Below are 25,858 nucleotides of genomic sequence, written 5' to 3'. Positions count from 1 at the left end.
TTCAAAAGCTCAAAAAACAAAACAAAAACACCAAGAGTAAATAAAAAGAAAAACTAGACTGAGGCTTTGCTGAAAACCAAAAAGGCAAAATCTTAAAAACAGAGAAGAGAAAAGAACATATTTCTTTTAGGAGAACAATAAAAATAACACCTATGTCTGTAACAGTAACAACTGAGGGATGAAGACAATGTGCTGGCATCTTTTTTTTTTTTTTTAAATTTTATGTATTTATTCATGAGACACACACAGAGAGAAAGAGAGGCAGAGACACAGGCAGAGGGAGAATCAGGCTCCATGCAGGGAGCCCGAGGTGGAACTCAATCCCGGGCCTCCAGGATCACACCCTGGGCTGAAGGCGGCGCTAGACCACTGAGTGTGCTGGCATTTCTAAAGTGCTGAAAAATAAATGGCGACAACTCTGAACCCAGGGAAAACATAATGCAAATTGAAGGAGAATAGAAACACATTTTCAAACAAACCAAAAGCCGAGAGAATTCCATAATAGCAGACTGATCCTACAGAAGCCCCACTAAAGCTCTTGAGGCTGAAGGAAAATGATCCCATATATAAACAAAAAAGGGTAATGTTAAATGAGCAGAACTGAAGAAAATAAAATTACATGTTAATTAAAAGACTACTGAAAAATAATAAATAATGTGTTGTGTGTATATTAGCAGAATTTAAAAAAGACCATTGACTTAACATCAATAACAATTTCTTCTTATTATTATTTTTTAAAGATTTTATTTATTTATTCATGACAGAGAAAGAGAGAGAGAGAGAGAGAGAGAGGCAGAGACACAGGCAGAGGGAGAAGCAGGCTCTGTGCAGGGAGCCTGACATGGGACTGGGTCAGGGTCTCCAGGATCTCACCCCAGGCTGAAGGGGCCGCTAAACTGCTGAGCCACCCAGGCTGCCCAATAACAATGTCTTAAAGAGCTTGCAAAAAATTCAGGAATAAGTAAAATAAAATAAATAATAATAAAAATGTCAAGCGATAACAAATGAAATTAAACTGTTTTAATGTTTACATAGCCTAGAATGTAGTGAAAGTATTGATTAAGGGTAGACTATAATAATTTGAGTATGCTTATTATAAAACCTTAATATTAGGAGATAAATAACCTATGCAAATGATATAGTGAGGTAGTAAAGAATATTTGATTAATGTATATATTTTTAAAGATTTTATTTAATTTAATCATGAGAATGAGAGAGAGAGAGAGAGAGAGAGAGAGAGAGAGAGGCACAGGCACAGGCAGAGGGAGAAGCAGGCTCCATGCAGGGAGCCTGATGCAGGACTTGATCCCAGGACTTCAGGATCATGACCTGAGCCAAAGGCAGACTCTCCACCACTCAGCCACACAGGTGCCCTTATTTGATTAATATTTTACCAAAGCAAGAAAGGAGGAATAGAAGAACAAAGAAAAGATGACACAAAACAATAAATAGCAATATGTTAGACTTGAGCTTTTTTCTGTTGGTGGTTCTGAATACTTTAATGCCACATAACAAGATACTATTACAGAAACCGACAGTGCTTCAGTAATGGGAACATTATAAGACCCACAGAGAGATGGAAAAAAGAAATGCTTTGGAGCCAGGCAAGTTCCTATTTACATCCCATCTCTACCACATACTAGTTGTACAACCTTGGGAAAGTCACACAGCATCAGTCCATTTCCTTGCCTATAAAATGGGACATTAACTTTAATTCTCAAAGTTTTCAAGGATTAGTTAATGTAGAAAACTGGCTCATTGGGGCACCTTGCTGGCTCAGTTGGTGGAATATGTGACTCTGAATCTCAGGGTTATAAGTTTGAGCCCCACACTAGATGTAGAGATTACTTAAAAATAAAACCTCAAATTAAAAAAAAAAAAAAAGAAAATGGGGCCCCCGGATGGCTCAGTCGGTTAAGCGTCCAACTATTGGTAATCAGTAATTACAATTTACATTTATGTAAATAGATTCACCACGCCGATTAAAATATCAACACAGACTGGAGAAAAACAGAAAATAAAACTGGTGTATGCTGATTACTTTTGATAAAATGGGACTGGGGCACCTGGGTCGCTCAGTCCCTTAAGCATCTAACTCTTGGGATTCAGGATCTGATCTCATGGCTCGTGAGACGTAGCCTCTGTTGGGCTCTCTGTTCAACATTCTCTCCTTCTGCCCCTTCCCCTGCTTATGCTCTCTCTCTCTCTCAAATAAAGAAATAAATCTTTTTTAAAAAATGGGACAGATAAGTTGAAAGTAAATGATAAAAGCTAATACACTATGAAAATATTAGCCAAGGGCAGCCCCGGTGGCTCAGCGGTTTAGCGCCGCCTTCAACCCAGGGCCTGATCCTGGAGACCCAGGATCAAGTCCCACCTCAGGCTCCCTGCATGGAGCCTGCTTCTCCCTCTGCCTGTGTCTCTGCCTCTCACTCTCTTTATGTCTCTTATGCATAAATAAATAAAAAGATAGGGCTTCTATATTAATATCAGGCAAAGAATAATTTAAGGCAGAAAGTATTGCTAGATAAATGAGGGCCATTTCACGATAGTAAAAGAACTACTTGAACAGAAAGATGTAATAATTCTAAGTGTGTATGAACATTTAGAATGATTGCTGGAGTGGTCTCATACCAACTCACAGGAGATAATCGTAAACACCTCTTCTCAACACAGTATTTAGTGATGTCACATTGGTAACTTGAAATTGAAAATGAGTATTTACAACATGGGTATTGGCGAATTCTACAAGTCAAGACTCTTTCTTTTCCTTTTTTTTTTTTTTTGAATAGTTGATTGTTATACATTTACCAACATTCTATGTACATAAACCTAATAATATGTCTCCAAGATATAACAGAAGTATGGGGATCCCTGGGTGGCTCAGCGGTTTAGTGCCTGCCTTCTGTCTACTGCGTGGGCCTGGAGTCCCGGGATTGAGTCCCACGTTGGGCTCCCTGTCTCTGTCTCAATCTCTCTCTCTCTGTGTCTCTCATGAATGAATGAATGAACAAATAAATCTTTTTATTTTTAAAAAGATTTTATTTATTTATTCTTGCGAGACACAGTGAGAGAGGCAGAGATGTAGGCAGAGGGAGAAGCAGGCTCCACGCAGGGAGCCTGACGTGGGACTCGATCCCGGGTCTCCCAGATCATGCCCTGGGCTGCAGCTGGCGCTAAACCCCTGCACCACCGGGGCTGCCCGCATATTGCTATTTTAGAGTGATTTCAGCTATATAAAATTCAAGAACAAACATATATATTAGAGATGTGTACAGAGGCTGTGAAGCTATTAAAAAAGGGCAAAAATGTAATTACTAGAACCATGAAGATAACATTTTCTTCCAGAGGAAAGGTAGGGGTATTGACATAATAGAAACCCACTGGGATTTTCTGGGATGCTGGGAACATTTTACTTGTTGACATGAGTGACTTATATCTTTAATACTGCATATTCATACTTTATTCACTCTTACATATTCTATTTCACAATAAATGTAATAAAGTAACAGAATCTGCTTATACAGTATGATTCTTATTCTGTAAAAAATTAACTAAATGACATATAAAGAGATCACAGGATGTTAATATGAAGCTTTTGCCTACTGATTATAGCTGCTAATATTTTTAATACTGCCTGCTGCTTTATTTAGGTATAACTACCCTTGATATTAAAATGACTACAGGAGGAGGTAAGATGGCAGGGTAACAGGAAGACCCTAGGCTTGCCTCATTCCTTAAACACAGCTAGATACATGTCAAATCATTCTGAACACCCACAAAATCGATCTGAGGACTGATAGAACAAACTGCGCAACTAGAGAAGAGAAGGAGTCAAATTGTGAAGGGCAGAAGGTACAGGAATGTGATTTGGGGGAGAAATAGATCACAGGGGCTGTAGAGGGGAGCCGTGGTCATGGAGAGAGGCTAGAGAAAGAGAGAGGAAATGAGAGAGAGAGAGGGGAGCAGAGGGGGTCACAGAGGGAAAACACTTCCCCAAAGACATTGACTGGGAAAATGAGAGGGGCTGATTTTTGCAAGTTTTTACAACAAGTTGGGCTCAAAGACTAGAGTTTTTCAGTGAGGAGCCTTCGGGGCACTGTGGTGTTCCTGTGGAGGAGGGCAGATAGCCTGGGGGGGCAGAAGATGCAATCTGAAGATTCTCTGGGACTCTCTGGGAGAGACAGATCCCTCTTCTTGGAGTACATCTGGGAGAGGTGGCATTGCCTCTCCAGGGGGAAAAAGAGCTGGTAGGCGCCATTTCCAGAGACACCTGCTGAGGGCAGTTAACCCAAACACAGGCTCTTTAAATGCACTTTACCCCAAACTCCATGCCCCTGCACTTTGGCACAACTGCCTATCTGGGACAAACCCACATCATCCCAGCATGGTGAGACCCTCCCCCAGCGGACTGGCACGGGTTCTGCACCATGCCAGGTCCCTAAAGTTTTGAGTTCTAAAACTCAGCTGGCCTGCCTGGGATAGAACACAAGTGCACTGCCTGCTGGACAGGCAGATGGCCCAGGCATAGTCAAGGTGAAAGCAGGGATCTGAGGGACACCTGGAATGCATGAGGGGAGCTTTTCCCCTCTTTTGCAAGGGCTTCCCAGACAGCAGTGGGCACGAACTCCCCTTTCCAAGGACATGGAAGAAGAAATGAAGAAGAGCACTACATGGTAATAAAGGGGTCTATCCAACAAGAAAATCTAATAGTAGTAAATATTTATGTTCCCCACTTGGGGGCACCCAAATACATAAAACAATGAATAACAAACATACAGGAGCTCATTGATAATAATACAATAATAGTGGGGGACTTTAATATTCCAGTTACACCAATGGACAGATCGCCTAAGCAAAAAACCAACAAGGAAACAATGGCTTTGAATGACACGCTGGAGTAGATGGACTTCACAGATATATTCAGAACATTTCATCCTAAAGCAGCAGAATATACATTCTTTTTGAATGCTCATGGAATGTTCTCCAGAATAGATCACATACTTGGTCACAAATCAGGCCTCAGTCACTACAAAAAGATTGAGATCATATCATGCATATTTTCTGAACACAACGCTATGAAACTTGAAGTCACCCATAAGAAAAAAATTGGAAAGACCATAAATGCATGGAGGTTAAAGAATCCTACTAAAGAATGAATGTGTCAACCAGAAAAGACATAAAAAAAAAATACATGGAAACAAATGATAATGAAAACATGACTGTCCAAAACTTTTGGGATGCAGCAAAAGTGAATCCTAAGAGGAAAGTATATAGCAAATAAGGACTATTTTAAGAAGCAAGAATAATCTCAAATATGCAACCCAACCCTCACCTAAAGGAGCTAGGAAAAGAACAGCAAATGACTAAAGCCGAAAGTCTTTGGAAGAAGGGAAATAATAAAGATTAGAATAGAAATAAATGATACAGAAACAACAACAAAACCCAACAAAACAAGAACAGATAATGAAATCAGGATCTGGTTCTTTGAAATATTTAATAAAACTGATAAATCTCTAGCCAGACTTATCAAAAAGAATAGAGAAAAGATCCAAATAAATAAAATCACAAATGAAAGAGATCACAAACAACATCGTAGAAACACAATTTTAAGAGAGTATTATGAAAAATTATATGCCAACAAATTGGGCAATCTGGAAGAAATGGATATATTCCTAGAAATATATAAACTACCAAAACTGAAATGGGAAGAAATAGAAAACTTGGACAGACTGATAACCAGCCAAGAAATCAGTAATCAAAAATCTCCCAACAAACAAAAGTCCAGAGCCAAATGGCTTCCCAGGGGAATTCTATATGTAAATGATGAATCACTGAATTTTACTCTTGAAAATAATATTACACTATATGTTAATTAACTATAATTTAAATAAAAACTTTAAAAATGATTCCATTAGCAGATCAACACATTACTTTTAAAAATGGCAAAATTAAAGATACTTATACCATACATATTTATTAGCATTACTTTAATTACCAAACTTCTTTCTTTACTTGGTTTTATGACAATGGTTTAACATTTCATTCTAGAATTTCTTTTTAAAAGGCAAAAAGAGGAATGCCTGAGTGGCTCAGTGGTTGAGCATCTGCCTTCGGCTCAGGGCATGATCCTGGAGTCCCAGGATCGAGTCCCACATCAGGGTCCCTGCATGGAGCCTGCTTCTCCCTCTGCCTGTGTCTCTGCCTCTCTCTCTCTCTGTCTCTCATGAATAAATAAATAAAATCTTTAAAAAATAATAAAAAATAAATAAAAGGCAAAAAGAGTAAATAACCAACTGAGCTGAATTCCATCAGGGAACATATCCATTAGGAAAACATCTTACATTTCATAGAAGCTCCATATAAAGCTATTTTTTTGTGTGGTAAATAATGGGATTTAATATATAGCAACTTTTCTTTGAAGTTTTAGTTGAAGCAAGTTTTTAGCACATTTGTGAGGGATTTTTTTTAAAAAAGATTTTTATTTATTTATTCATGAGAGACACACAGAAAGAGAGAGGCAGAGACACAGGCAGAGGGAGAAGCAGGCTCCATGCAAGGAACCCGATGCGGGACTCGATCCTGGGTCTCCAGGATCACTCTCTGGGCTGAAGGCGGCGCTAAACCACTGAGCCACCCAAGGATCCCTGGTGAGGGAACTTTTAATAAATGATTCCACAGTATAGTTTTGATTTTTTAGAATTTAAGTAAACATACTTTTTATCCACTAGATGGTGCTAATGCCCCATCATCAAACAACACAAACCCCATCTCCTGGCATTTCCCACCCCAACAAAAAAGCCAGATTTTTTTGTAGTTATTAGTTTTTAAATTTAATGTTCATGTTTTCATGTGAAAATTTTATGCTTAATTGCAGGCTAATATGTGTGTTTTTCAGCTTAGAAATGCAGATCCAGTGCTCGCTTTGGCAGCCCATATACTAAAGAAATTCAGATCCACTTCTTGGCATTCAGATTACTGGAAAAATAGTTAAATTTCAAATGTAAACGCCATATTGTGAGTACAGAACTATTTTCACTAGTGTATTAACATTTTGGTAGAATTAGGTCCTATCCTGTTAAGTTAATGCAAGAGAAGAGTAACAAAGGGTTTTTTAAATCAATTAATCCATTCAATTTAAATGATGATTAATTTTTTAAAAATGTATTTGAGAGAGAGAGAGATTGAGAGAGAATGTACGCAGCTGGGGAGGAGCAGAGGAAGACTCTGTGCTGAGCGCAGAACCCCACACGGTCTTCATCTCAGGACCCTGAGATCATGACCTGATCTGAAACCAAGAGCAAGGCGCTTAACTGGCTCTGCTACCCAAGTGCCCCTAAATTATTTTTTTTAAGGTAACAAATCTACCAAAAGAGTAATCCATCCACAATACATTAATCAATACACGCACATTCAGCCCATTGGCCAGCCTGAGGCAAATGAATTTCCTTTTGGTTTTAATTCAAGATAATACATTTTTACCTCTAATTCTTGATTTTTTCAAATTTAATTACTGTTAACAACCAGGTATAAAAGACAGGGATATATCTCTTTGATATCATCTTCCTACCACCCTCTCATAATATTTACTGTGTACGTATATTTACTCTACGTATGCATATATACGTACACGTGTGTGTATATTAGCTATATCAATGAGAGTAAGAGAGAATGAGAATTCTCATATCGATTACCCTTTTTACTTCAAGTAATTCTTAAAATTCTGGTGCTTTTTTTCCATAAACAAATAGCATCTCTTGACTGTACAGAAACAGTATCACCACTCCCTACTCCATTTATCCATCTTTCTACCACCATTTCCAAAATCTCAGTTCTGATTATTATCATTTGCCACCTCGACTGTGAAACAGCCTGCTAACTAGTCTCCATACCTCCATCCTCCCATTCTCCACAGGACTCCACAGGAATTTGGGCAAAATTGGTCCTGCCACTCCTGTGCTTAAAATTCTTCAGTGACTTTCCCTTTACCTTAAGACACTCCAAACTCCTTACCCCGCCCTTGGAACCCCTTCTCTGGCTCTGGCCATTCTCTGTGATAGCATCTTGTCACCTCTACTGTGTACTCATTGCACCAAAGCTACCCTAGTTTGTTTATATTTTGTCAAGCATCTCAAATGTATTTTTTTCCCCTTTAGATCCCTTGGTTTATTTCTCTCCTAGAACACTTGCAGCAGAGACTTTTGGTGGTTGCTTTTGTCCCATCTTTCAGGCTTTCCTCAAATATTATTTCCTCAAAATGACCCACTTAAGACCAGCCCAGCTAAAGGCTCTGCACCCCCACTACTCCATCTCTCTGATTTTTCTTCAGCCTCTACTTAACTTCCTTCACAACATAGTCCACAATTCACAATTATTTTTATGTTGACAAGGATTTCATCCATCCTGCCATCGAAATGTAAGCTCCCATTCTGTTTTACAGAACGGAGCAATGTTCATTAGTACTCAGATCCTCTTACCTCACATTCACCTCCTCTCTACTTTTGTTCTAATCTTCAACACACTGAGCATTATCAATTCACCTCATTCTCAACACATTTAAATGATACACTATCTTGTGTTCTAACAGGAATTCGGTGTATCTTAACAATGTGACTTTTATCTGTCTGAATTCACAAAAACCTGTTCAAGCTCTGCTAAACCACATTCTTAAAAAAGATTTTTAATTAGACAAAAAGACATTTCAGCCCAGGTAATCAAACTGTTGGCATGTGTGTAGAGCAACCACATTTGCTTGAATTAAACTGGCAGTTTTTGAAGAAACAGGGCAAGGGGTTTAGTAAATAGGTAACGTAAATGTATTTCAAAAGTATACAAACATTTTAAGCCTTGGGTTATGATTTTTTTTTAATAGCATCTCTCTTCTCAATTTCTTTTTTTTTTCTTTTTTAAAGATTTTATTTATTTATTCATGACAGACACAGAGAGGCAGAGACACAGGCAGAGGGAGAAGCAGGCTCCGTGCAGGGAGTCTGATGCTGGACTCCATCCCGGGACTCCAGGATCACGCCCTGGGCTGAAGGCAGGCGCTAAACCGCTGAGCCACCAGGGATCCCCCCCACCTTTTTTTTTTTATTTTTTAAATGAAATTCTACCTGGGTAAAGTTTTTATTCTCTTGGTCTGATTTTGATTTTAAATTATTCTGTCCATAAATAAGAGTGTGAATGGATTTGGCTATTGAATAGGAATGGAATTCATTTTGCTTTTATTTGGGAGGCATAGTTACAAAATTTTGGTTAAAGGTAAAAATAAATATCCTTGATAATTTAATAATCATCTACTTAATTTTTGCAATTTTGAATTTTAAAGGGTATTATTAACATGCAACACAGAGCTAATTACTTGTTTTCAAGGTCAATATATCTATAAACTGTTACTTGAAAAGTATTCTTAATCAAATGAAATAAATCATGATAAAATTATATACTTGAGAAAACCTTAATCAAGTGTGCCAGATTGTTTTGGTAGACTAAGGTTGATCTCTTTATACAATTACTCTATTTTTCTAAAATTATTTTGGGAAAAAAAGAACGAGAGATATTACTTTTAGGTAGCCTAATTCTAAATTTAGCAAATATTAGAATATATTTTAAAGCAAAACTACAAATCAATTTAGAAAAAATAAATGGACAAAATGGAAATAGCAAAAGTGGATATTTTATGTTGAATTTCTTTTCTATCTTCTTACTGATATATATGCATACTAGCTATATGTGCATGACCCAATTGGTTTTCAAAACAAGACAAATTCAGAGTATTTTACAAATAATATGAGAATAATTAAAGATATGTGGCAAATAATAAATATATATACACCCCTATAAAGAAAATATCAGTTGCAATTAAGTTTTAATTTTATTTTTTATTTTAATTTTTAAAAAAGATTTTATTCATTTATTTATTTTGGGAAAGAGATAGAGCAAGCGCTTGCATGCACAAGCTCAGGTGTGCACACGGGAGCAGGGGGAGGGCCAGAGGGAGGGGACAATCTCAAGTCAACTGTGCTGAATGGAGCCCTATGCAGGGCTTGGTCCCATGACCCCAAGATAATGACCTGAGCCAAAATCCTGAAGTGGTCACTCCCGGACTGAGCCACCCAGGTGCCCCAAAGTGAAGTTTTTAAAAAATAACTCTAGGAAGAACAGATAGAGATTATATTGCATTATTAAAGCATTTAAAGACACAAAATTATATTTTTAAAATTTGAAAGTATGATTATGAAATATTTTCTTGAAATTTTAACAGTGTAAAGACCATGAAGATAATTCCGGGATTATGAAAAGCAAATGGGAGACCAGGTAATAGCTATAAGACATCAGCTATGATCATGCCATAGTTAGGATGGAAACAAGTTACTATGAGGATACTGTTTGAATATTTCACTGAAATCGAGTTTCTTGAAATGGATAGTGTTTGAATGGCTAATACCTAATGCCAAATATTATTATTGTTCAAGTGAAAATGATAGCTTAAAATAAATTGTTAGTATATATTGGCTGTTTGCTATAAAAAGGAGCTTAGTTAGAGGGTGACATTAATTGAGTGCCTTTAAAAACTCTAGCAGCGGGCACCTGGGTGGCTCAGTGGTTGAGCATCTCCCTTCCGCTCAGGTCGTGATCCTGGGGTCCTGGGATCAGTCCCACATCGGGCTCCCTGCATGGAGCCTGCTTCTCCCTCTGCCTGTGTCTCTGCCTCTCTCTCTCTCATGAATAAATAAATAAAATCTTTAAAAAAACCAAAACTCTGTAGCAGGAATGATTTAGCATCTAAATAATTATCATGACAATCCTGAAGATAAATATTAAAAAAGAAAAAAAAAAACAACACACACTATACCCAATTTCACCTGTAGTACTTGTGGAAATGCAATTGATGGAAGATTTAGAAATGTGGGAGTTGTTTTCAACCCTCCATTTTTACAGATCTGTTAGTCTTTTGTATACCAATTGATGCTTCCTCAGTCTTAAAATCTCCTCCTCCCTGTCATCCTTATTAGGTTAACTCCTATTCAACCTTTAAAGCCTACCCAAAATGTCATCGAGACCCTGACCTATTTCTTTCTCTTCATTCCACCTCTTACAAATCAACTCCTCAACCCTATCCCACTCCATCCTCTGATTTCTATTTGGGTATCTTGCCTCCTCTAAATAATCCTATAGTCTCTCTTTTGCTTATCTCCATCACAATACTTTATATGAGAAAATACAACATGTTGGTAAAACACAGCACTCATTCCTTTTGTTTTCCCCACTAAATGGCCTTTTGGAAAATGTTAGTCACAGGGCCTGGCATGTAACGGTCGTTCAAAAAATGATCATTGCATGAACAAAGAAATTAATGGATGAATAGGGAACTCTCTTGGAGTTTTTCCATTATATCTGCGGATTATAGGCAATCTCTGAAAAGAGTGTAGTGGATGGTAGCAAATATAAAAGATAAGACATGGGAACAAATGTTTAGTAATCTTTTTTTTAATAATTTTTTTCACATGTTGGTCTTAAGGGATACAGCATATTTTCTTTTTTTTTAATATTTTTATTTATTTATTCATAGAGACACACACACACACAGAGAGAGAGAGAGAGAGAGAGAGAGAGGCAGAGGGAGAGAGAAGCAGGCTCCATGCAGGGAGACCGATGCAGGACTCGATCCCGGGTCTCCAGGATCACACCTCAGGCTGCAGGCGGCGCTAAACCGCTGCACCACCCACCACCGGGGCTGCCCTGTTTAGTAATCTTAAAGCTCTGTTGCATGAACCCAAGAAACTCTGATACCTGTAATTCCATTGTACATCTTGTCCATGTGTCCTCAGTTTGAATTTATGTTATAATTTGAAGTCAGGAATCATTTTAATTTAGTTCAAAAAAAACCTTTTGGGAGCCTATGAAAAAGTGAACGTGTCAATAACCACTTTTCTGTCTACTACACTTTTGGTCAACAAAGTTCGAGAAACTTGGTGCTCTCAGTTAAAATGGCAAAACAAATAAAAGTGCTATCATATCTTTTATCCCATTCCTTCTGTTATTTTAATGGTTTTTTTTTTCTGTTCTATTACTTTAATTTCTCTGAGCCATTTTTATAAATGTTTCCTCATAATTTTAAGCTGAAATGTAACACTTTTTTCTCCCCAGTTATTTCATGTCCTTTTTATGTATCATATTCTGAAACTATTTAAAGTTGTTAAGAAATGGGTAAGGTGCACATTGGTTCTGTGAGCACAGGATAGATTGGTTGGCAAGAATCTCACAGGCGTGGGCAGGTGGGGGATGGCGTTTCGGGTGAAAAGAGGGAGGCATAGTTGGGAAGAAGGAAAAGTGCAAAGGCTGTAGAATAAGTAGGGATTGAGCAAAGAAAAGTGGATGGATATAGACTCTGGCTGAAGCCCTAGCCATCAAAGGCCAAAAATGAAGAATCTACTAATTTGTAAGGCATTTGGAACTTACTTCCAGCTAAGAATAATTTCAGCAATACTTAATAATTCAGTTCTGGTTTAACATTATATGCAGGCAAAAAAGTAGCACATGTATTCTCCGGATATGACTACACTTAAAATAAGCAAGGCCTGCTTTGGCATACCTCTCCTCTGACATTCCCGGGCATCTGCTCTGACCCTTCTCTTGGCACTCACCGGTGCACTTCCCCATCGGATCTTCCCCTCCGCAGAAAAACCTCACTTTCCAGATTTGCTTAGTCTCCTTCTTCACCCTTATCATTCATTTCTACCTCTCCTCACTAAAATTGCTACAGAGAAGTTATTGATATATAATAATTCACAGTAAATTACAGTGACTAATAGTAGATTTAACTGTTCTAAAGTATTTATTCAGAGTATTTGTCATTCCACATAAATTTCAGGTTCGTTGAATATGGTGATATCAGCATGTAAGACATTTTTGAAGAAGACAGGAAATTGAAGGCAACTGGGTCATTGCACAACCTTAAATCACAGTACATTGGTAAATACCCCACAACTATCTCTGAAAATGTGGGGTTTTGGTGAAGGGAGAAGGAGAAATCTTATTTATCATGTTGGAATTAAAACACAGAATTTAGGATTAAAAATCACTACCTCAAATTTTCTGGATTAGATAACTATGTGTTACATTCATATATAACCTTATGAGTGTTTATAATTAGGTTGTAATTAATTCTTATGATTTATAATATCAATTATTTTTTCCATTTTAGGGCTAACTCAAATTTGAAACCATCTTGTGTTTGAAATATATCAAAAAATTTTTTTTCCTACCCTTTCTGATAGAAGAGAATCTCTCTCCAGCTTTGGTCTATAATATATTTTAAGTCCTGAAAGAACTTTTTTTGCCCTTTAAACCTCCAGAATTAGATTACACATATATGTCTCCAGACAAAACAGCCAGTGTGTATTTGGACATGTTTCAGTAGGTTTTAATTTATTCACGTTTATCAGCCAGGAATTTCTGGACTGTGGCTAATTTCAAAGAGTATGTGGTATGTTTGAGGGACTGTTATTCTAAACTTTGTCCTGTAAATCCGACTAGATTCTTAGCAGCCTGTGGTGCCTCCTGCAACCATGCTGTTTTACAAGGAAGCAACTAAAGTTTCTATACAAATGGCAGTAGGTAGGCAGAGAGCCCATTGCATTACAAAGGTACTAGTCGGTCTCCAAGAAACTTGGGCTAATAAATTCTTCCTATCAGCTATGATTCCTCTTTAGTACTGAGTACTATTTTTTGATGAATGTTTACTTTAAACAGGACAGAGGCGATTTATGAAATGCTAACAGGTCAAGCGTGGCTGAATAAAACAGATTGTGATAGCATTCAAATCAGTATTCAATCAGCAGAAACTGGTATCACATTTAAACACATTTTGATGAAATATAAAATACAGATGAGATGAGTCAGCTGGAATCAATTACGTAAGTAAGAAGTTTAAATTGCTATTATTTAATTTTTATTACACACTTTGTAGCATCCAATTTTAATATTTCAAATCCCACTTTGTAATCACTTAAACGGTTTAATTAAACTTGGCCTCAATTCTTGAGTTTTGAACATGAACTAGAAATAAATCTTCCTTTCATGATAAATGATATCTACATAAAGCCTCAGCAAAGCACATGCAAATATTGAGACACTGAAAGTATTCCTTTTAAAGAAAAGACAAAAAAACACTTATGTAAAGAGAAAAGATATTTGCTACGACTGGTAACATTAACAGGATTCTGGAACTCTTTGCCAATACAATAATATTTTACTTTTGAATACTAACTGTAGTATTTTTGTGTGCAGGGAAATGATTAAATACCTAGTTTAAAAGGTGGCTGGATATAAAGTTTCCAAGCTAAAAATCAAGTGTACTAGAATGCAAAACTGAAAGAAAGCTGTTATAGAAAAAAATTAAACACATTTGAATAAACCTTACAAAAATGACTAAAAGATATAATTAAAAAGATAAGTACTTTTATTTTCTACACAAGTACTTTTATTTTCTACATTGGAAGATGCTCAAGGACAGATTTTTAAATTGTTTGCTAATATTTCTCAATGCTTAGAGGCTGACATGAAGTAAGCATTCAATCCAAACTTGTTGACTTAGTGAAAAGTTTTAGAAGTTTATAAATGATAGGTAACTGATTTGGCTTTAAAATGTCAGTGAAATATTATCATATAATTAGTTACCTATCCTGAATTAGAAACCAAAATTTCCTCCAAAGAAACTTTTTGATCTATTGAGAAGTAGTGTTAGGATTAAATTTAATTATGTCTAGGGATTGTCTTATTGATGATACCAGAAAAAAAAACTTCTACATTCATATTCACTACTCCTAAGACTGCTCTTCTAGAATATATCTCAAATACAACGACAGGAAAAAAAACCCATTTCGAATAACTTACATGTTACAAACATTCCATGTTCAATTTTTTCAAATATATGTGGTATTTTCATTCTAATGATACAAGTAATGTTTGCTTATCTACAAGACTTTTAAGGCCGTGGCAATATCAGTTGTAAATGATAGACGGATTTTTCTTTAGAGAGAGTTGACATCTATATCTGAAATAAATCCAATCATTGGATGATTTGAAGGCTTCTATTGTCTAATTTCTGTTCTAGTTCTATGTATGCTCCTATGCTTCTTAATACTTTTACACAAAGCATTTTGGTGAAAATTCTAAACAACAAAAACAAAATTATGATGATTTCAAGGAAAATTACTATATTAGTTTTCAAAATATTTATTAAAACATTTTTTGAATTTTTAATTAAATAAAACCATGATAAATAATCACATCATTTAAATATGCTACTTACATTTTTTTAAACTTAACAATGTCATAAGCTACTGGCACACTAAGCTACAGGACAGTAATGAAATCACATTTTCTAGACCAAATTTCTATTACCGCTGTGAAAAGCATATTAGCAAATGTTTTATAATATAGAAAAAGTCTTGCTCTTTTTACTCTTACCTTCTGCAACACAAACAGTCCACAATATAAGCCAAATGATCTCCCCTGGAAATCTCATTTTGAGGATCTTTTAGGAATACATTTAATAGCTGACACCACTCACACTATGTCAACTTCTCTTTCTCTAAAAAAATGTGGGTAGTGCAGGAAAGCATTTGCTCAAAAGAAGTTGAAACGCAACTCGGGGAATTAAAGGGACTGCTAGATGCTCCGCCCATCAGAAACTTTTGCAAGATAAAAGAAAAAAATCAACCACAAGCCTCAGCAATGCTAGTGTTTGAAACTGATTCTCCCTGCATTCCCACTGAATGTTAATGCTGTGACCTGCTTTTGATTTGTTTTTATAAACTCATGCATGTTCTCCGCTGGAACACATTCAGATTCTTGGAATGTGCAAAGATACATCTGGTGATATCCTTTGGATTTCATAAACCTTCAGGAGATCAAATAATAGAAGCTTTTTTAAAAAAATCATGTACAGAACTTGGAGTTAGGCAATGCTTTCACAAATAAGACCCAGACAAGACCCAGACAATGTGAGTAAACTTTTGCCAAGAGTATGGTGCTGGCATGCTTTTCCTGAAATCCAGAAATTATTCTATTAAGAGCTTGTTAAATACGTGTGAAAACAGGATCCCTTTCATTGGTCATACATATGTCTAATAATTCAAAAACTAAGAAATGTGAACGTAGAATTTTTAAACTTTATATTGAAATATAATATGCGTAAAGAGAATATAAACAAATGGTTTGATGAATGTTGAGAAGGTGGAGACATGTATGCAATCAGCACCAAGCTCACGAAACTAAGCAGCACTAGCTCTCAGAGAAGCCCCGGTTGTCTCCTTGGGTCACAGCCCCTCTCACACTTGCCCTCATCACATGCAGAGTGACCACTATCCTGATCTCAAAGAACATGATAACAGTTTGTCTGTTTTGTACTTTACCTAAATTGAAATATATTTATTTTTTAGTGTTTAGAGCCTTTCACTAAATACTGTTTGTGTTCAACCACACTGTTGGGTTTAATTACAGATTACTAATTCTTCTTGCTGTGTAATACTCAATTATTTGAATATACCACATTTTATTTGTGTGACTGTTAGTGGGCATCTGAGTAGCTTCTAGTTTGGAGCTAATAGAAATAGGGCTGCTATCAGAAAGGGAGACAGAACATGGAAGACTCCTAACTCTGGGAAACGAACTAGGGGTGGTGGAAGGGGAGGAGGGTGGGGGGTGGGGGTGACTGGGTGGCGGGCACTGAGGGGGGCACTTGACGGGATGAGCACTGGGTGTTATTCTGTCTGTTGGCAAATTGAACACCAATAAAAAATAAATTTATTATTAAAAAAAAGAAATAGGGCTGCTATTATGAGGTTTTTGGTAAAGACATGTCCTTATTTCTGATGAGTACATACCTAGGAGTGGAATGGTAGGACATATAAGTATAAATTGCTCCAAATCCTCAACACACTTGATGCTTTCAATCTGTGTAATTTTAGCCATTCTGGTAAACAAAGAGCATTAAGTCTCTTGTTTTTTTCTTTTCCCTTAAGGTTTTATTTATTTATTTGACAGAGAGAGAGAGAGAGAGAGAGTATAAGCAGATGGAGCAACAGAGGAAGAGGGAGAAGCAGGCTCTCCACTGAGCAGGGGCTCGATCTCAGGACCTGAGAAAAAGGCAGATACTTATCTAACTGAAGGTGCCCCTCTCTATGGTGTTAATATGCATTTTCCTGATGACAAATGAAGTTGAACAACTTTCAAGTAGTGATTGGTCATTTAGGTATCCTCTTTGGTGAATTGTTCATTCAAGTCTTTTGCATATATATACATATATTTTTTCTTTTTTTTTTTAAGATTTTATTTATTCATGAGAGACAGAAACACAGGGAGAGGCAGAAGCAGGCTCCATGCAGGAAGCCCGATGTGGGACTTGATCTCGGGTCTCCAGGATCATGCCCTGAGCTGAAGGTGGCGCTAAACCACTGAGCCACCAGGCTTGACCCATATATTTTTTCTATTGAATTATCTATCTTCTACTTATCTCATTGTAGGAATTTTTTTATATTCTTCAGACATTCTTGGACATATTTATTTTTTAAAGGATTTTATTTTATTTATTTAAAAAGATTTTATTTATTTATTCATGAGAGACACAGAGAGAGAGAGAGAGAGAGAGAGGCAGAGACACAGGTAGAGGAAGAAGCAGGCTCCATTCAGGGAGCCCAATGTAGGACTTGATCCTGGGATGCCAGGATCATACCCTGGGCCAAAGGCAGGCACTCAACCACTGAGCCACCTAGGGATCTTCTATTTTTTTTATTTTAGAGAGTGATAGAGAGTGCAAGGGCAGGTTGGGGCAGAGTGAGGTAGGGAGAGAATCCTAAGCAGACTCCACGTTGAGCATGGAGCCGGATATGGTGCTCAATCCCAGGACCCTGGGAGATCACAACCTGAGCTGAAATCAAGGGTTGGAAGCTTTAACTACTGAGCCACCCAAGTGCCCCACTTGGACATATTTATTATAAATATCTTCTCCCAGTCCATGGGTTGTCATTTTGCTCATTGTTTTTAATGGGCAGAATTTCTTCATTTTAAATTGAGCAATTAAATGTTTTGTTTACATAATTATGCTTGACTCTCGTTTTTTTCAAACATACTCTTGAAGAGTCCGAAAAAGGTAGCCTGCTGTTGAAACTGGACACTTTTTCAGAGGGTTCAAATCACAAATTTGAATTCGCTGGCATGTTTAAACAGAATAGAATTCTGGGTCACTAAGTCCCCTTGCATGTTTATTGCTCTAGCTACAGCAGAACCCATCCTTGTAAATGTCACAGGATATAACAATTGCAATGGAAAAAAAGAAAATGTCTGGAGCTTAAGAAGAAAAGAATTTTTAAAATTTTTAAATAGAAAAATTATAAATTTTTTCTACTTGGGTTTGTGCATTTTGTGTCCTATTTAAGGATTCCTTGCCTACTCCTAGGATACAATGATGCTCTCCTCTAAAAGTATTATTTTCTGTTTCACATTTAAGACTGCATTTGACTTTTGTGTATGGTATAATAAAGGGCAACAGATATGTTTTTAAAATATGGCGATCCAACTGTTCTAGCACTTTTTTTTTTAAAGATTTTATTTATTTATTCATGAGAGACACCGAGAGAGAGAAAGAGGCAGAGACACAGGCAGAGGGAGAAGCAGGCTCCATTTCATGCAGGGAGCCTGATGTGGGACTCGATCCCGAGTCTCTAGGACCACATCGTGGGTTGAAGACAGCCCTAAACTGCTGAACCACCCGGGCTGCCCTGTTCTGGCACTTTTAATGAAAATATCCTCTTTCCTACCACACTGTTTCACTCTGACTTTCGTCATAAATCAGGCAACTGGATATGTGTGAGTCCATTTCCTAATTTCTTCACTAACCTTAAGGAATTCACACTGCAATAGCTAGAAGTCCCACTTAAATTTTTCAATAAAATTTTTGATGAAGTGTCAATTTCTGGGAACTTAGGTTTTTTCCAGTTTATTTATTTATTTATTTATTTATTTATTTATTTATTTATTTTTAAAGATTTTTATTTATTTGACAGAGAGAGAGTGCACAAGCTGAAGGAATAGCAGGGAGAGGGAGAGCACATTCCTTGCTGAGCAGAGAGCTCAATGTAGGGCTCAATCCAAGGACCCTGGGATCATGACCCAAGAGAAAGGCAGATGATTAATCAACTGAGCCACCTAGGCGCCCCTTCCAGTAATCTTTTATTTATTTTATAATGATTTTATTTATTTATTTATTCATGAGAGACACAGACAGAGAGAGGTAGACACATAGGCAGAAGGAGACATAGGGTCTCTGCAGGAGCCCCATGCGGTACTCAATTCTGGAAACCCAGGATCACGCCCTGAGCTGAAGGCAGACACTCAACCACTGAGCCACCCAGACTTCCCTCTAGTTATCTTTTATTTATTTTCTAAATTATTTATTTATTTATTCATGAGAGAGAGAGAGAGAGAGAGGCAGAAACACAGGAGGAGCGAGAAGCAGGCTCCACGCTGGGAGCCCAACGTGGTACTCGATCCCGGGACTCCAGGATCACTCCCTGGGCCCATGGCAGGCGCTAAACCACTGAGCCACCCAGGGATCCCCTCTAGTTATCTTTTAAATCGATTTCTTATAAAGACAAATACCACGTGATTTCATTCATATGTGGAATTTAAGAAACGTTAACAGATGAACATGGGGGGAAAGTGGAAAGCCATAAAATAGACTTAACTATAGAGAACAGACTGAAGATGGGTGGAGGGAAGGTGGGTGAGTGGATGGGCTAAATGGGTGATGGGGATTGAGGAAGGCACTTGTGATAAACACTAGGTGTTGTATATAAGTGAGGAGTCACTAAACCCTACACCTGAAACTAATGAAACACTGTATGTTAAATTACTGGAATTCAAATAAAAACGTGGAAGAAAAAAGTTCCAAAGAAGTTGTTTTCTTGTTTAATTTTGTTGTGATCTGAAGATATACTCTCAATAATTCTAATCTTTGAAAATTTGATGGGATTAGTATCTAAAATATATACAAAATTTAAGGCTCAAAAAAAAAAAAGAATTTAAAACTCAACATCCAAAAACCGAATAATCCAATTAAAAATGGGCAGAAGACATGAATAGACATTTTTCCAAAGAAGACATGTAGGTGGCCAATAGACACATGAAAAGATGCTCAATGCCACTCATCATCAGGGAAATACAAATCAAAACTACAATGAGATATCACCTCACACCTGTCAGAATGGTTAAAATCAACACAAGAAATAACTCGTGTTGATAAGGATGCAGAGAGAGGGGAACCCTCTTACAGAGTTGATGGGAATGCAAACTGGTGCAGCACTCTGGAAAACAGTATGGAGGTTCCTCTATTAAAATATTAATATTTAATAGATTAAATATTAATATTTAATAGAACTACCCTATGATTTAGCAATTGCACCACTAGGTATTTACCCAAAGAATGCAAAAATACTAAGTCAAAGGGTTACATACACCCCAATATTTATAGCAACATTATCAATAATAGCCAAATTATGGAAATAGCCCAAATGTCCATTGATTGATAAATGGATAAAGAAAAGTGGTGTATATATACAATGGAATATTACTCAGCCATTGGCTGATTTGGCTGAGAATGAAATCTTACAGTTTGCAAGATTGACATGGATGGAGCCAGAGTATAATGCTAAGTGAAATTAAGTCAGTCAAAGAAAGACAAATACCATATAATCTCACGTGGAATTTAAGAAACAAAACAAATAAGCAAAGGGGGAAAAAAGAGAAGCAAACTAAGAAACGTACTCAACTTTAGAGAACAAACTGATGGTTACCAGGGGGAAGTGACTTGGAGGACGGGTTAAATAGGTGATGGATATTAAGGAATGCATTTGTTGTGATGAGCACTGAGTGTTGTAGGAAGTGTTGAATTGCTATATTCTACACTTGAAAATAATATTACACTGTTAACTAACTGGTATTTAAATAAAAATTTACAAAAATAATTTAAAAAATGTGATGAGATTTTCTTTATGGCCCATTATATGGTCAATATTCTACCTATGTCAGCAGGTCAAATTTATGATTCTATTGTTCAAATCTTTTATATTTTTACTAAGTTTTAATCTGTTTATTAGATACTGGAAGGATTATTAAATATTCCATTGTCAAATATTCCATGATTTTTCATGATTCTGGATTTGTCTATTTTCTGTTTACATCAATCTTTTTTTTTTTATGATAGTCACAGAGAGAGAGAGAGAGAGACAGAGAGACAGAGAGACAGAGAGACAGAGACATAGGCGAGGGAGAAGCAGCCTCCATGCACCGGGAGCCCGATGTGGGATTCAATCCCGGGTCTCCAGGATTGCGCCCTGGGCCAAAGGCAGGCGCTAAACCGCTGCGCCACCCAGGGATCCCTTACATCAATCTTTTAAATATATTTTAAAGCTATGATGGTGTTTGCATATATATTTAGAATTGTGATATCCTTCTTTGGCATTAATCATTTGATCATAAAATGTCTCTCCTTATCTTTAATTTTGCTGCCAGTATGGTTTTCTGTTTTATTTCTTTTCTTTTTGTTTATATATTTTTATTTATTTTTTTATTTATGATAGTCACACAGAGAGAGAGAGGCAGAGACATAAGCAGAGGGAGAAGCAGGCTCCATGCACCAGGAGCTCAATGTGGGATTCGATCCCGGGTCTCCAGGATCGCGCCCTGGGCCAAAGGCAGGTGCCAAACCACTGTGCCACCCAGGGATCCCTCTTTTTGTTTATATATTAAAAAAATATGATACACAGAGCCAAACTTGTCTTTCATTTTGAGGAAAATAAGAAATAAAACAGTCTATGTGAAAAATCAAGCAAATACGAATATTCAGCTATCATTCTGAAGTTGAATTTCATTTAACTGATGACACACAACAGCACAGATTTAAACTTTCTCTTCATTTTTTTCCTTAGTTATATCTCTCTGAGTATGAATCCAAATATCTTTCCATATTTAGAATTCTAATAGTAGGGACACCTGGTGGCTCAGTGGTTGAGGGTCCGCCTTGGCTCAGGGCCTGATCCGGAAGTCCAGGGATTGAGTCCCACATCAGGCTCCCTGCACGGAGTCTGCTTCTCCCTCTGCCTGTGTCTCTGCCTCTCTCTCTGTGTCTCACATGAATAAATAAATAAAACCTTTAAAAACAAAAAAGAATTCTAATAGTTGTTCTTGTCCAAAAACAATATTAACTTAACACTTAGGGGGTGCTTTAGGATGTTATTTTGATTAACACTACTGAATTCCAACTGTATACCAAACACAGATCTAAGCACATTTAGCAACACTGTACTTATAACAACATAATTAAAAAATAAAATAGGAGACTATCACTATCTCCAATGAATAGAAGAGGGAACTGAGTTGCCAAACATTAAAGTAACTTTGTGAAAGTCACAAGACATTGATATGACCAGGTAGCAAACCCAGAGATGATCTCCTGAATTTTACTTTTAACTTGTGCAGATCTGCCTCTCAAATGATTTGCTTCTGATGCTACTAAGTTTACATAAATTCAGCTGTCAATAACTCATTTATATAATTAAAAATGTTATAAAATATTTACATATGTATTCTAGTGTATGTTTCATAGTTACCTATTATGTATTTTATAATCATATATGCATATTACTGTAAAGATTTTTAATGTATACACATGTTTATCAAGAACTTAAAGTATTATTAGAAGTAATTTTTCCATACAATTTTAATTTTACCTGCAATTATTGAATGTCAGATGCCACTCCATTATTCAAGTGAAAATAATGTCCTTGAATTAATTTAAATAATATCCTTCAGAAGCATTATTTTTACTGTTTGTTTTCTTCTATGTGATTTCAAAGACCAACAGATAAAGCATTAGTTGGGGTGCCTGGGTGGTGCAGTTGGTAAAGTTTCTGACATGGTTTCCGCCCAGGTTGTGATCTCAGGGTCATGAGATCAAGCTTAGTGTCAGGCTCTGAGCTCAGCCTGGAATCTTCTTAAGATTCTTTCCCTCAGGGATCCCTGGGTGGCTCAGCGGTTTAGCCCCTGCCTTTGGCCCAGGGCATGATCCTGGAGTCCTGCAATCAAGTCCCACATCCGGCTCCCTGCATGGAGCCTGCTTCTCCCTCCTCCTGTGTCTCTGCCTCTCTCTCTCTCTCTCTCTCTCTCTCTCTCTCTCTGTCTATAATAAATAAATAAATAAATAAATAAATAAATAAATAAATAAATAAATAAATCTTTGAAAAGAAAAAAGAAAAAAAAAGTTTCTTTCCCTCTCCTTCTTCCCCTCCCCACCCTTACCCCTCCATGTGTGTGCACACTCTCTCTAAAATAAGTAAATCTTTTTTAAAAAGATACGGCATTAGTTGAGAGCTATTGTTTCCTTTTTATTCTTCATCAATACTTAAAAAAACCCAATGTTTATATAAACGAGATTTAAGCAGCCTAGGTGGCTCGGCAGATTAGTGCCGCCTTCAGCCCAGGGCCTGATCCTGGAGGCCTGGGATCCAGTCCTGTGTAGGGCTCCCTGCATGGGGCCTGCTTCTCCCTCTGCCTGTGTCTCTGACTCTCTCTCTGTCTGTGTCTCTCATGAATAAGTAAAATAAAATCTTTTTTTTTTTAAAGAAGAACATAAGAGAAATACCAACATATTATTTAATAACAAAGTTGTTATTTAGTATCAGATTACCATTAGCAAACAGACAACAAATATTTAACTATTAATACTAAGAGAGTTATAAATTTGTGTTAGAGAAAAATCTCATATTGTTCAAACTGAAAGTAAGTAACATCTATGCTTAGTGAAAAATGACTTGTGTGGTCAATACATACCATAGGAGTTAGGAAGAAGGAGAAATTACTTTCCCAAAAGGCTTGATTGGGGATGGTGTCAAGGATATTTGGTTATTAAATTGTAGTTTAAGGGAGAAGGACACTTGAGCAAAGATTCTAAGGTAAAGGAAAGTAGAGTGTTCTAAAATTAATGAGAAGACTAACAATGAAGCAGTGGTTTTGCACAAGGAAATTGTAGAAGGAAGAGGAACTTTGAATGATAAGGAGTTTGAATTTCACACAAAAGATTAATAAATTATTTATAATCAATATGAAATCTTTAATAAATCTAATCAAGGAAAAGGAATGTAGGATATTTAATATTCAAGTAACATTCCTTTGGCAGTTGTGTTAGAATGGACTGAAGGAATAGGAATTAGGAGAATGGATACAAATTAAGCAGATTACTAAAGGAATTCATCATGCCATCATTATATGGAAGTCCAACGAGAACAACAGGGGAAAAAACTCAAGAAGACAGTCAAAGCTTGATTTCTTTTGAGACCAAAGAAGTTTATGCTTCAGGCCATTTCATTTGAACAAACCTCACCAAGGACATGGGAGGGACCTTAGTGACTTTTTTTTTTTTTTTTTTGTGGTCTCTTTTTTTTGGTAAATATTGAAAAGATCTAATAGCAAGAAATAAACTGTTGTGTTTTTTTTTTTTCTGTTCTGATTTCCCCTTCATCCTACTTCCACTGAGTTAGTTGATATTAGAGAATCCTAGGCATTTGGAGGACTCCACCAAGAAGTCAAGGAGAGCATGAATACATTTAATTTGATATTAGTGAGGTATATTCTGCAGTCATAGTTGTATAAAATTTGGTCTCTTATGGCTACGTTAGTGTAAGAATGGTTTCTAGAAATACTCCTAGCACCACTGTGCTAAATGGATTGGCATCATGATGCAAAGATGCAGGGTGGAAGAGACAGCATGGATGGATATGTGGCATAATGCCTGGCACCAGAAGTATAGGAATAATGAAGGAAAAAATGTTTTTAAAAGTATGGAGATAATCATCAAATGTGTAAAATTTTAAATAGATGATTCAATTCTCATTGATGCCTAATGAGAATGGAAGTTTGCTTCTGCCCTGCATGCTATATTAACATCATAGAGATACCATAACACTTATTTATGTCTCTACAGTGAAGACACTGAGAGCAAACTAATTTACAATATCTCAATTCAAGTAGTATTTAATATTAATTACAGCACAAAAACTCTTTTAATGCCCTGAAATATTGTAGTTCATTATATCAAGGAAACTTGACAGAGGTTTTCCAAAATTTGACAACAATCCTAAAAATTTATAGAATGTTACAAATCATGAATTGTGAACCTGAAAGAACTTTTCTAATATTTCAATAACAAGTTACAAATTTAAATCAAACATGCTAAAGGAAAAGCTGAATTATTTTTCTGCTTTCTTTATATTGAAAATATTAGAAAATTGTGTCATATGAAGAGATATTATCTCTAAAGAGTATTCAGTCAAAAACATAAAAAATGAAAGGTATCATAGAGTTGTATAAGACAATTAATATACATACTATGTTAACTTTCTGGTTTTTATGATGTCTGTGCTTTCATCAATTTTTTTAACTTTATAATTTGTAATAATTCATTTCTAATTTTAATTTTCTCCATTTCTAATTTTATTTTTTTAAAGACTATTTATTTGAGAGAGAGAGAGAGATAGTGAGAGAGCATGAAGATGGGGGAAGATGGAGAAGCAGGCTCCCTGCTGAGCCAGGAGCCAGCCATGGGGCTCTATCCCAGGACCCTGGGACCATGACCTGAGCTGAAGGCAGACGCTTAACCGACCAAGCCACCCAGGCACCCCTATTTCTAATTTTAAACGAATATTTGCTTTTAAACCTAATGTTTGTTCTCAGTTTGTGGTATACACACACACACACACACACCCATATATATATATATATATATATATATATATATATA

At 36.6% G+C, this 25,858-nt stretch overlaps 1 protein-coding gene across 1 annotated transcript in view; it reads right to left on the bottom strand.

Moving 5' to 3' along the window:
- The window catches only part of CFH (complement factor H), a 76,627-nt gene extending 60,989 nt beyond the window's left edge, over nt 1–15,638 (bottom strand). The window contains exon 1 of the mRNA XM_055334261.1: nt 15,475–15,638. Within this exon, the coding sequence (XP_055190236.1) occupies nt 15,475–15,532 (58 nt within the window). The 5' untranslated portion in view covers nt 15,533–15,638. The remainder of the gene's footprint in view (nt 1–15,474) is intronic.
- Nucleotides 15,639–25,858: the final 10,220 nt, after the last annotated feature.

Source organism: Nyctereutes procyonoides, unplaced genomic scaffold (genome assembly GCF_905146905.1).
Source record: "Nyctereutes procyonoides isolate TBG_1078 unplaced genomic scaffold, NYPRO_anot_genome, whole genome shotgun sequence".
NCBI lineage: Eukaryota > Metazoa > Chordata > Mammalia > Carnivora > Canidae > Nyctereutes > Nyctereutes procyonoides.
Note: the sequence above shows the minus strand (reverse complement) of the source record. Positions and strands in the feature narration are given on the sequence as shown.